This window comes from Epinephelus lanceolatus, chromosome 2 (genome assembly GCF_041903045.1).
Source record: "Epinephelus lanceolatus isolate andai-2023 chromosome 2, ASM4190304v1, whole genome shotgun sequence".
NCBI classification, from domain to species: Eukaryota; Metazoa; Chordata; class Actinopteri; order Perciformes; family Serranidae; genus Epinephelus; species Epinephelus lanceolatus.
The window spans coordinates 26,027,193-26,039,484 of NC_135735.1; the positions used below are offsets into that span (position 1 = coordinate 26,027,193).

The 12,292-nt window shown below is 40.5% G+C and overlaps 1 protein-coding gene across 2 annotated transcripts in view; it reads left to right on the forward strand.

Annotated features, from left to right (window-relative positions):
* Positions 1-11,779, forward strand: part of myo1ea (myosin IEa) — a 68,108-nt gene extending 56,329 nt beyond the window's left edge. Inside the window, exons 22-29 of one of the 2 annotated variants that reach the window (XM_033625550.2) lie at positions 53-198; positions 3,259-3,405; positions 3,583-3,740; positions 6,150-6,239; positions 6,333-6,537; positions 7,394-7,429; positions 9,723-9,892; positions 9,974-11,779. In XM_033625550.2, coding sequence (XP_033481441.1) covers positions 53-198; positions 3,259-3,405; positions 3,583-3,740; positions 6,150-6,239; positions 6,333-6,537; positions 7,394-7,429; positions 9,723-9,892; positions 9,974-10,050 — 1,029 coding nt within the window. In that variant the 3' untranslated portion in view covers positions 10,051-11,779. The remainder of the gene's footprint in view (positions 1-52; positions 199-3,258; positions 3,406-3,582; positions 3,741-6,149; positions 6,240-6,332; positions 6,538-7,393; positions 7,430-9,722; positions 9,893-9,973) is intronic. The other variant, XM_033625559.2, reaches the window with a different exon arrangement.
* The last annotated feature ends 513 nt before the right edge of the window (positions 11,780-12,292 follow it).

Here is a 12,292-nt window from a genome sequence, read left to right on the forward strand (position 1 = left end):
ACAACTGACAAAACAATCATGGAGTTCTGTTTATTTTTCCTTTTGTTTTCAGGGAATTAAGAGAGACTTGATCCTGACCCCGAAGTCTGTGTACCTGATTGGAAGAGAGAAGGTGAAACAGGGACCAGAGAAAGGGCAGGTGACAGAGGTGCTGAAGAGGAAGATTGACGTGGAGAAGATCTTGGCAGTGTCTTTCAGGTATGTTTCCCTCAAATCTGGGGCACACTGGGTGGTGATACTGCAAGTATTATAACATCTGTATCAGATATCAACATCAACTCCCTGGCTGCAGTTGGAGAACAGACTCTTTTCACTTACTTTTCTCTAGACAGAATCATACTCGAATATTTTATTCCCTCAGGTGTTTTTAATGGAGGCTCAATATAGTTCAAGCAGGCACAAAGGACATTATCAGTCACATGTTCCCCACACTGTTCGTGCTTTTATGACCTCAACGTATCCCAAACAAGACTTGTCCATATAAGCAAATTTGGTCTCATTCTATTTACATAAGTCAACTTTAAGCACTGCATCCAACAGTAGCCAACAAAGGCAAACACTCTACCACTGTACAAAACATATTCATCAGGAGGATCATAAGGCAGCTTCAGACATTATGCCAATTCAAAAATTCGTTCGAAAAACATACCAAGACTTACATCACCTGGCAATATACTCTGATGTAATTTGTTTTATTGATAAGTTAGCATATGTGTGTTGTCTCTTGGACAGGGGGCCCTTGGAAAAAAAAGATCTACATTTTTTCAAGATTATTTTTGGAGGCTTTTTTTGCCTTAAATGAGAGGACAGTTTTGAAGCATGAAGGGGAGAGAGAGAGAGAGAGAGAGAGAGAGAGAGAGAGAGAGAATTGAACTTGCGTTCACTGCAGCAAGGACACTGCCTTTGTACATGGCAGGGTTCGGCAACCTCTACTATCAAAAGAGCCATTTTCGAACAAAAATAATTAAAAAAAAAAAAATCTGTGTGGAGGGCGGCACGGTGGTGTGGTGGTTAGCACAGCAAGAGGGTTCCCAGTTCGATCCCGGGTGTGGGACCCCTTCTGTGCGGAGTTTGCATGTTCTCCCCGTGTCAGCGTGGGTTCTCTCCGGGCACTCCGGCTTCCTCCCACAGTCCAAAGACATGCAAATTGGGGACTAGGTTAATTGATAACTCTAAATTGTCTGTAGGTGTGAATGTGAGCGTGAGTGGTTGTCTGTCTCTATGTGTCAGCCCTGCGATAGTCTGGCGAACTGTCCAGGGTGTACCCTGCCTCTCGCCCGATGTCAGCTGGGATAGGCTCCAGCCCCCCTGCGACCCTCAAGAGGATGAAGTGGTTAGAAGATGAATGAATGAATGAATGAAATCTGTGTGGAGCCGCAGAACACATTTGAGCCTTATAACGAAGGTAACATAGCCTATTCAGTCTAAATTGGCCTATACATATAGTCTAAATTAGCATTCATGAATATGTTTTACCACAAGGTGGCTACTGTGCAGCACACTATATATGATTACATGGCGCTTTAACTTTGCAGTGAAAGCAAACAGATCCACACACTACTAAATTCTCTATTTTATTCCAAAACTTTAACTTTTTTGGATTTGGCATCCATATTTAACCAGCTAGGGAGACTCCAGATTAGCCACTGCTATCCAGGTTTGGTTTTTCAAGGAAAAGGTGCCAGGCAGTAGATGTATAATGCACATTTCAGTTGTTAAAATGTTAAAAAAAAAAAAAAAAAGTGTATTCGGTATAAAGACTTCACATTTTTACAGGTGGAGAATGTAAGAATTTCTTTAGGCCTTGTCAAAACCACAGGGAGTTACTAGATGGGGCCAAAGAGACACATGTCTCTATCTACTGAACTACTGGGCACCCCAATAAAAGTCTAAGTTAAATGCATTTCCAAACTTCATTCCTCCCAGCTGAACACAGTGAAAATTAGCCATGTTTTTATTCCAAAGCATTTGTCTTGATTCACACCAGTCCACACTCGGACCCAGAACACTCCAGAGGCCATTATGTGTGCTGATGACCAAACAGAAAAATCAACACAGTCAAGTTCAAGTTCTTTATTCTTATTATGTGCACAACAGTTACAGAGAAGCAGTCACTGGCAATGAAAATCTTATGCCTCAGGTACCCTCTAACAATGCTCAATGTATATCCTTTAAAAATGCAAGAAGAAGGAAAATCTAAATCTAAGACATAAAAGAGTTGAATTATAGGGCAAAAATAACCAAATAATATCTAAGTTTTGTGTAAATATATTGTGAAACCACCAATACTTAAACTTACAATGTCACCGCAATTGTGATATCGAGACTTTGGTCAAAAATATGTATATGATATACATGATATATGATCACCTGGCCTTACTTCTATGTTTCCTTTACATACACAGGTCACATGTGCTGTTGTGATCAAAATATTAAGAGGAAAAAATCGATTCATACGCGTACAGGAAGACACCAGTAGGCCCTTAGTTGTTTCCACAACAAGACAATGGTTGCTCAACATGCAGCAGGGGGGCAGTGTATCATCTGTACACACAAAGTCATGAATCTCCTTCAAAGCCACAGTCTGGATTTCCAATCACACAAGTTCCCGTGTTCCTGTAAATGTCACACAAGGGACACTGCAACCATGTGGAGTATATTAAAGCTGCCCCTTGTATATACTGTGTGTCTGTGTGTCTGTCCCTTTGTGTGCGCAGGCCTGACTGATGGCACACACCTCAGAAATGTTGTTGAAATAATCTGCAGTTTACTACAAAGAGAGAGAAAAAACAATAAAAGGAACAGAGAGACTTGTGGGGCCTTTGTTGTCGATGGGAACGCTGTATAACTGGTTTGAGAGATAGAAATCACAGAGCTGGTGGTGCGAGCATGTGGCTTTTGAGTCAGTGGGGTAATACGGACCAGGTGGCGCAATGAGCGAAAGCAGGAGTTGTAAAAAGCTCATCAGAGAAAAAACTCCACCTCGCTGGGAGCAACAAAGTGTCCTTGTGTGGGTTACGGGCACAAGCTGTCTTCCCTCTTCAGATGTGAGCCGCTTTGTGAGCTCCCCTCTGTTTCTATGCAAATGTGAAAGATGATTCTGACTTTCCATCTTGATTTCCATCAAAGCAGAACAGTTATGGTGCAGTGTCTTTAAAACATAAAAACTATCTTCTGAATGCCTTTTTTTTCTCAGAGATTTGCTTCACAGCTGATTCGAGGATTTAAAGTTTTGCATCTTATGTTGATGTTTTTCAGTACGATGCAGGATGACTTCATGATCCTGCACGAGCAGGAGTACGACAGCCTGCTGGAGTGCGTCTTTAAGACAGAGTTCATCAGCTTACTGGCCCGCAGGTTCGAGGAGAAAACCCAGAGGAAGCTACCACTCAAGTTTAGTAACACGTGAGTAAACACAATAAATCAATAAATCAGTACGACTTAAAATCAGGCTAAACCTTTACTGTTGAGTCAGCATTTCGAAACTTCTTGTTAAGCAGGGTTACACTTCTCAAAATAATGTCCTCATGAAGTCACATGGAGCATTTTGTCTTGAGCTCTACAAACTTTACTCCCCCTCAGACTGGAGATGAAGTTGAAGAAGGAGAACTGGGGCTTTTTGAGTGGCGGTGGCTCCCGGCAGGTCTTGTTCGTTGGAGGTCAGGGAGACATGCCTGTACTGAAGCCTACGAGCAAATCTCTGCAGGTCAGCGTCGGCCCCGGGCTTCCTAAGAACACACGTGAGTATTAACAGACCCAGAGAAACAGAAATGACCTGTTCTCACTATGAGCTGTGATGTCATGTACCTGAGGGGTGTGGACTCGAGTCACGCGATGAGGTGGAGTCATGAATTTGATGATGTCAGACTTTATCTTACAAAAATTAAACTCCAATGACTCATCACTCAGATTTGAGCTTCATGACTTAAAAGCAGTAGGTCTTGGCAGCGTATTCAAAGACAGCACAGACATCCCAGTGTTCAGAATATAAACCTATAGAATTATATAACATATATGATCAGTGAATCTTATTCTGATATGCCTTTGAGCTGCATTATGGACGAGAAAGAGAAACTGGAAGGAAAGACAAAGGGGTGACTGTGAGAGCCAATATTAACAAAGCTAGTGTGATATAAACAGATAGTGGTGTTTGCAGTGTTTGCAAGTTTATGAGGGGTGCAAGTAACACAAATTAATTGATAAAAACGGAGCTGATGAGGGGCGTCGGTGCTTAGTGGGTAGAGCAGGCGCCCCATGTACAAGGCTGTTGCCGCGGCAGCCCGGGTTTGAGTCCAGCCTGTGGCCCTTTGCTGCATGTCATCCCCCCTCTCTCTCTCTCCCCCTTTTACGCTTACCTGTCCTGTCCATTAAAGGCAAAATGCCCTAAAAAATATCTTTAAAAAAAACAAAACGGAGCTGATGAAAATGCATGTGAATTGAAAAGTAGGGTCAATAAAAATGGATGTGAATTGAAACACAGAGGGATAAATTATTAAGTAATGTGATAGCAGATTTGATTAAAGCATTGGTGATATGATGAAAACAGAGCCATGTTTCATCCATTTCCCCATCTTACATTCAACACGCACAACACAAAATATGATTTGTCATTTAAAATAAGTGGCTTCAAAGGTGGGAGTAACAAAAAAAATCATTGGTAAAAATGGAGGTGTTAAAAAATGCTTGTTGATTTAAAGATGACTGACATTTTATTTGAAAGAGTGTTGCTCTAATAATCAGCTGGGCTGCGTTACTGTCTACTGTCTACCATGCACAACACCCAACTGACATGTACAGTACTGTATCACTTACACAAAGCAATTTCTGTTACTCTCACCTAAGATGTCAATGAAAAAACGAGCCCACTGACTAACCTGGCCTGCATCTGAGCTTTTATCTTGACATGGTGGCCAAAAACTCCATCAGTTAGTCAGTCACTCTATTTTTCATTTTGCATGCATTTTCATTACCTCCATTAATTTTTGTCAATTAATTGTCTTTACTTTCACCTCTTATTGAAGTTTTTTAATTTAGTTTAGTCTTTAAAGGTCCAGTGTGTAGGATTTAGGGGCATCTGTTTGCAGAAATAGAATGTAATATTCATAACCATGTTTTCATAAGTTTATAATCACCTGAAACTAAGAATCATTGTGTTTTTGTTACCTTAGAATGAGCTGTTAATATCTACATACAGAGCTGGTCCTCCTCCATGGACTCACTTTGTTCTTTCTGCAGTAGCCCAGAACGGACAAATAAAACACTGACTCTTGGTAGAGCCATTCACATTTTAACATCAGCCACCTTAGTTCCACACCAGAGGTGGCCAAACTTCTCTGACTGTGGGCCATATCCTGAAAAATATAAGGAGTTGTGTGCCAAACAAAAGCACAGTTTTCAAGCAGTTACAAAGCGAGAAAATCAGTGTTTCTAAACCAGGGAAGCCCATTTGCTGTAGAAAAATAATGTTCTATCAAAATTACTATGCAACACTGTTAAAAGGTATATCATTTGACATCACAGTAGTTTATTGGAGTGCCCACACATTACAAAAAGGATTTCTCTATCATCCATCTTTTTCCAAGTTTAGGACTAGTAACTAATCATTATAAGTAAAGCAGCGACATCCAGTGTTGAAATTAAGAAGTGCAATGGCAGAGCTTGTTAGCGTAAGCCTGTTTGTTTAAGATGACAGCGTCACTGTGTTTAAACACGACTGTGTAATGTACATACTGTGCAGTTTACTAGAAATATGCTCATGCCATATGCTAGTTTATTTTTTAAAATTTGCCAAGTGCCATTTAAGAACAGGCAGCAAGCTGCAGTTGGTCCATGGGCTGTATTCTTGGTACATGGCAAAAGTTTCAGTTCTGTAACCTCACCACTGGATGCCTCTGAATTGTACACACTGGACCTTTAAAATCTCGTTTGATATATTTTTGTCTGTTTTTTTTTTTTGTTTGTTTGTTTTGTTGTTTGATGAAATTTCATGCAACACAAACTTTATAAAGTGCTCATGATTCTCATTATCATGTTCAGTGTCAGGACTTATTTACATATGACTTTGACAGAAATTATTTGGCCCTATCTCTAAGGTATATACATCCATTTCAGATGTTATAAATATATTTATTACATGACTTCATCCTCAGGCCCCACCAGGAAGAGCTTCTCTCAGGTTCGCTCCACTGCATCCAGAACTCACCAGAACATCCCCTCGAGGGTCGCACCAGGACCTCCAGGTGCAGTGTTTAACATCAACCATCTTACAGGATTTGAACAGCCTTCTCTTTCATCCACGTGAACTGTGTAAAACCTTCTCCTTTGTTTTGCAGTTGCTCACCAGAATGGTGGCCTTAAAAACACCAACCATGTAGCCAATCAGAGGAACTCACAGCATCACAATCAGAGGCATTCCTCGTCCGGCAACGCAACACGCCCCTTCCTGCCCAGCAACGTCAGCCAGCTGAAGGAGCGGGGCAGCAGCCGGCCGCAGCCCAACCTGGACTGTCTGAAAGTGCCTGATCAAGGAGCCGCAGGGTGAGCGCTTGCACACACACAGGAAATTAAAACACTCACACCACACAGTACAAACAGGAGGAGACAAAGTAAACACATACACAGATGACACATCAGGAAAAACAACTGTAATTATACTGATACTGCACAAAGGTGGATCGTATTAAACTGAACGCAGTCAGTATCAGTCAACCCTTCAGTTTCCTTTTGTGACAATGCTTCTTAACTGTCTTTGTCTGATGTACAATCATGATTTTGGATATCTCTTTATTTGACAAATGAAGTAGTTTTGCAGTTTTGTTATAATCCATGTGCAGGTAAAATGCCCTTGTTGGAGCTGTTTTTAATATCCTGTGTAAAAGAAACTCAGCTGCAACTTTCATATTTACCCACCAGAATCACATCTTAGTTTTTGTTGTCATCTCACTGCCGAGAAGTGGAAAATCTCAGCGTCACACTACGAAAGAAAACTAAAAGTGTGTGGTACGAGTGATAAAAATGTTGTGTTTCTTTCCCCAGCACTGAGGTTGTTGGTTCTGTGGTGTTGCAATTTAAACTCTGGAGCATGTTGATTGTCGTTTTCCCTAAAGGTCACACCCTTTTTTCTATTTCCATTACGGGGAATTTGACAAGCGTGACTCACACGCTTATGTACTTAGACCACTTTAATTGCTGACGTATGCTGCTAATTATCATTCAGCCTGATATGACTCAACATTGTAGCATTTAGTTCACATTTAAAGCCCTCTCCCATTAGGTACTGAGATTCCCATGTCTACTACACATATATTCATATGCCTGCAGGTGCCATAGACACACACTAATACACATGTGTTTTTGTAATTTGCCATAATTAAGATGATTTATTCTTTTGTAGCAACGGAGACAGACGACCAACTTCAAATGGAGTAATGTGAGTTGGAGTGTTTGCAGTGTTTTGGGTGGTGGTTCAGGACTAGAAAAGCTTTCAGCAGCAGGATATGTTGATGCTTCCTCTCTTTTACATCTGCATAGAAGGCAAAGTTTAGTTTAGACTCTCTAAAGGAGCCGGCAGTAGTCCGCAACTAATGTTTCACTCTCTGCTGCTGCTCTAGTCTTTGATATCAAATGGGAATTCTTTTACAGTTCATCTTAATACGATAGATCTTTCATTAGTGTAATGAAAGATCCTTGAAAGAGTTTTCATAATGAAAGATTCCCTGCCCCTCTTCTGATGCCTGATTTTAATCAGGGATCTGTTTTAATAAAGAGATGAACACTGAGGATGAAAGTTGCTTTCATGTGCAGAGACCTCAGTAAATGCATATATTGCATATGTATGAGCTAACTATTGCCACCTCAGCTATTCTGAATTATTTGATCCTCGGTTAGTTCCGTTGAACAATGGTGTTAAAGGAATACTTCACCCACAAAATGATCATTTGTACACGAAACACTAGTCCTGTGTTACTCTGAATTTGTGAAGAAAACTTTGTTTTTCTCATCTGCCACCATGATGACTGAAGATTCCAAACGTGACGAAAATTCTTGATGAATTGAAGTAAAAGGGGTCGTTTTAAACAACAGCAAAACTATATCAAAACATCAAACAACTCTCATACAACTCATACAGTATAATCCAAGTCTCATTCATCCAGTTTTTTTGCTCAGTACCTCTTAAATACATGTGTTCTCACTAAAACCTTAACACTTCCACATATGACTAGCACCAAGCAGCAATGTGCAAGTGCCAAAAATGGCAGTTCCTTGAATGGCCACTTGAGGCAGGCTTCAAAAGCAAGTCAATCCTTATAGGCCCCATATTAAAATGCTGAACTTTGCAGCAGAAATAAACATATTTACATTCTGGTACAAAAAACAGTTTTGGTCTCTATAGCTAATTTCAACATTCATGACAACTGTACAGGGGATTCATTTTGATATAACTCACCCATTTAAATGTTATTAGTGCTTAAAGTTATGCATATTTAAGGGTGGGGCTGCTTGAATGACAGGCCATCTGAGAGGCGTGGCCACATTCTACAAGTCAGATCCACCCCCCACTCATCCACATCTCCAGCTTCTCACTTCTGGCTCCAAAAGAACAAGATGGTAACAGCCGAAAGGCCTAAAATGAGGCTTCAAAACAGGAGTCACTGGGTGACGTCACGGTAGCAACCCCATTATTTAATACAGCTGATTGTTCAAATGCACGCACTTGCCTAGGTGCGCTACTGGACCGTGCGTGAGACTGTGTGTGCTTAAGTGTTTTAAATAGTAAGATTTTAGCAAAAATACATGTAATTGGGCACACGACTACACAAGCATACGACTACATAAATGAAATTCGGATTATAATGCACAACTTGTGTGAGAGTTTGTAAACAGATGTTTTGATATAGTTTTGCTGTTGTCAAACACGGCCCCCATTTACTCCAATTCATCAAGAATTTCTCAGTTTTGGGATTCCACGTTCGCATGTGAGAAAAAAAAGTTTTATTCATGACTTCAACATAACACAGGGTAGGTAACTGATATATAAATGATCATATTGTGGGTGAAGTATTCCTTTAAATTGTTCACTTTCTGTCTTGGGTATTATATTTGGCATTGTGTAAAAAACCACCTTAAACAGATAATAAAGCCTTCTGTATATACAACGTACAGACAGGGTTTATCAAGTAAATGAATACAGCCAGTATACAGAATAATTAACTGAGATTTAAAAGGTGTCACTGACTCTGGATCAACACTCTCTGCTCTGAAAGGCTTGTATGTTGATGTTTTTTAGTATCAGTTCTTCTGTGAAAGATAAAGTGTGTACTCAATCACCATCTTGTGGCTGATTTATGAACAGCAGCAGCTTGTTCAAACAAAGCTGGAATCATTCTCCACACTGACACACTGTATTTATCAGAGAGAATTTACACTCACTGTCAGGTGGAAATAAAAACACACCTTGTTTTTAGCGTGATCACAATGTGGCTCTGAAAATCTAAATGGAGTCAAAAGGTTTTTACATAACAAGATGGTGATTGTGCACACTTTCAGTGTTGTTAAAGTGTAATATGCCATAAAAACACTTCACCTAAAAATAGCTTCTTCTGGCTTTACTTCACAGCCAACTGCAGCACAGTGAGCTGAATGTTTCACGTACTGTCCCTGCTGCAGATGTTAACAGTCATGTGGTTTCCCTCTTCTTCTCTTTTTTTCTTATGATGTCTCAGAGCTCACAGACCATCAGCCAGCAGGCCTCCACCAGGAGGAGGACGACCCAAACCTGCACCGAAACCCAAACCCCAGGTGCCCCAGTGCAAAGCTTTGTACGCCTACGATGCTCAGGACACAGACGAGCTCAGTTTTAATGCTGACGACCTTATCGACATCATCAAAGAGGGTAAGACGGCTCGCTTTTGATCATTTTCATTCAGACGTCAGCCTGAAATGGGACGCTAATTCAGTCGTGTGTGTTGTTTAGATGCATCAGGGTGGTGGACAGGACGACTCCGTGGAAAGCAGGGACTCTTCCCCAACAACTACGTCACCAAGGTCTAGGAGCTGCCGGTTTACAGCTCGGGGAGGAGATCCTGCTGCGTCCCCGCTGACCCTCTCAGAGAACGGGATGGAGCTTACAGTCAGGGAGAGAAGCACTGCGAGACTCCTCGAGGGGAGAAACTTCCTCCACTGCTGCCTTGTCATAATTGAATGTAACTCTCGGTTACACCCCCAGACCAAAAGACTGTCAGGCTTGAAATGAGGCTCTGCTTTAAAGACAAGAAGACTGTTTGACCCTGGGGTCTGTTTTCCTCCACAGTCCCTCTGAGTACTGAACAAAACTATTTATTGTATTTATAGCTTTCTGTGTTCTCTTTACTGTCATTTATATCTTGCTGAGGATTTTGAGCTCAAACATTTTTGAAGCGTTGGAATGAAGTATGCTTAATCTGTGGGACCAGGCTGTGATTTTTACTCTCATGAAGGTTTGATCGCTGCATCAAAGGCGATCGTCTCAGTGGCAAAACGGCAGCGCCTGCTGCTCTACCAGGAATATTTATTTTGGTGCAAAACTGTAACTTCTTAGAGGGAATGGCGTTTCAGTAAATCATCACACTGTGATTTTTTAATGATTTTAAATACCAAAGCGATAACCATTTTAATCTGTTCCACATGTACATGTAGAAGACGATGCGGTCGAGTGGTGAACACCTGGAAAACCATCTTCATCTTTATTTTTTTGTTGTTTTTGTTTTCCTATCACATCAGTATATTCTAGACACAGAGTAAAGGCCATGTATACTGTAACCTGAGCATGCTGTCTGTGGTGTATTAGCACTTTATTGGTACAGGTACTACCTTGGACACAGACATCTTCACTCATTCATGCCTCAGCCAGTAAGTCACATTGATGAAGGACAGGTTGCAAAGCGAGCAATAAGCTGAGTCACTGAGGAGAATCATTTGTTTACATGAAATGGTAAAAACAGGCATTTTTAGATCTGAATCTGTATATGTGTTCATATTTTAGGAGTACGCCTGTCGTTGGTTAGGATTTAAATTAATTTTTTTTGTATTTTCTCTGAGGGATCTTCTGATTTTTCTCTGCTTTTGATACTCACAGGGCTGCTTCACTTCCAGTTCAGCTACACACAGATAATAATGGTTATCACAGATTAGGGTGAAAGGATTTTTGTTTGTGCAAAAGGTGTTTTAGGTGAAACAGTTTTGTTGACATTTTTTTCCATGGCACTACGAAGAATTCTTTTTGCTTCTGCTCGACTGTTTCTGCAGATCTTTTGCACTGCTGTTGCATTACTTACACATTCCTTAGTATTATTTTTTTTTTTTAAATCAAATAACCACATTACGCTCTAGTCAGTAACAGAAACACTGCTGGGACTTCTGTCATAGATCTTCTGCATCATCAAATATAGTTTGATCTTGGATGGTTGAAAACATCCTTGTGCAATACAAAACAGTAGATGAGTCTTTTAATAAAGCATGTAATATTGTATATTTAACTGCTTTGTTTTGTTTTATTACCAGAAAACACATTAAATGAACAATGATCAATCAGATGTTTGTTTATTACCATATTCACATGCCATCAGGACTGCAGTCTAAATTTACTGAGATCATCAGTTGAGGTGTCCCCAAGAGACCAGACACTACTAAATAATCAGTTGTTTTTTGTGTGATTGTTTATTTAGAGGCAGTGCCATATAATTTCCCTACATGATTGGTCTTGAAACCTTTTTCAAAGAATAAAGTTCCAGTGAGAAAATTACTGAAAGCACTGAATTGTATTTGAATGTGTTAGACCCCACCCTTAGGTGGCCCTATGGGGCAAACTAAACTCCAACACTGACCCAAAATAACCACATGAAACACCTTTAAAACACTCAAACCTATGGGATTTATTAACAACAAAACAAGCAAACAAGACAAAAGTCCCAGGCTGACAGGCAGCAGGACCAGCAGTCTCTACATCAGAGGCCTCTCTCTGCTGCTGGCACAGGAGCTCTTAAGCACCTCCTCCATGCCAGGTGCACTGCACCTCGTTAAGTAATGCAGCACACCTGGGCAGATCTACAAAGGAGGGAAAAGGGACAGCAGCGCAGAACACATACAGCTCTAACAAATGATTTATGCATTTCTTCATTTTCTTTGGACTAAAATGGTCTTAAGTTAAGTGCACAACAGTGTAAAATGATAGTGTATGATGTGAAGCACACTTCATGTCACTAAATCCCAAAATTTAGAGTAAGAAAAACAGGGGACATGTTAATCATTTGACAAT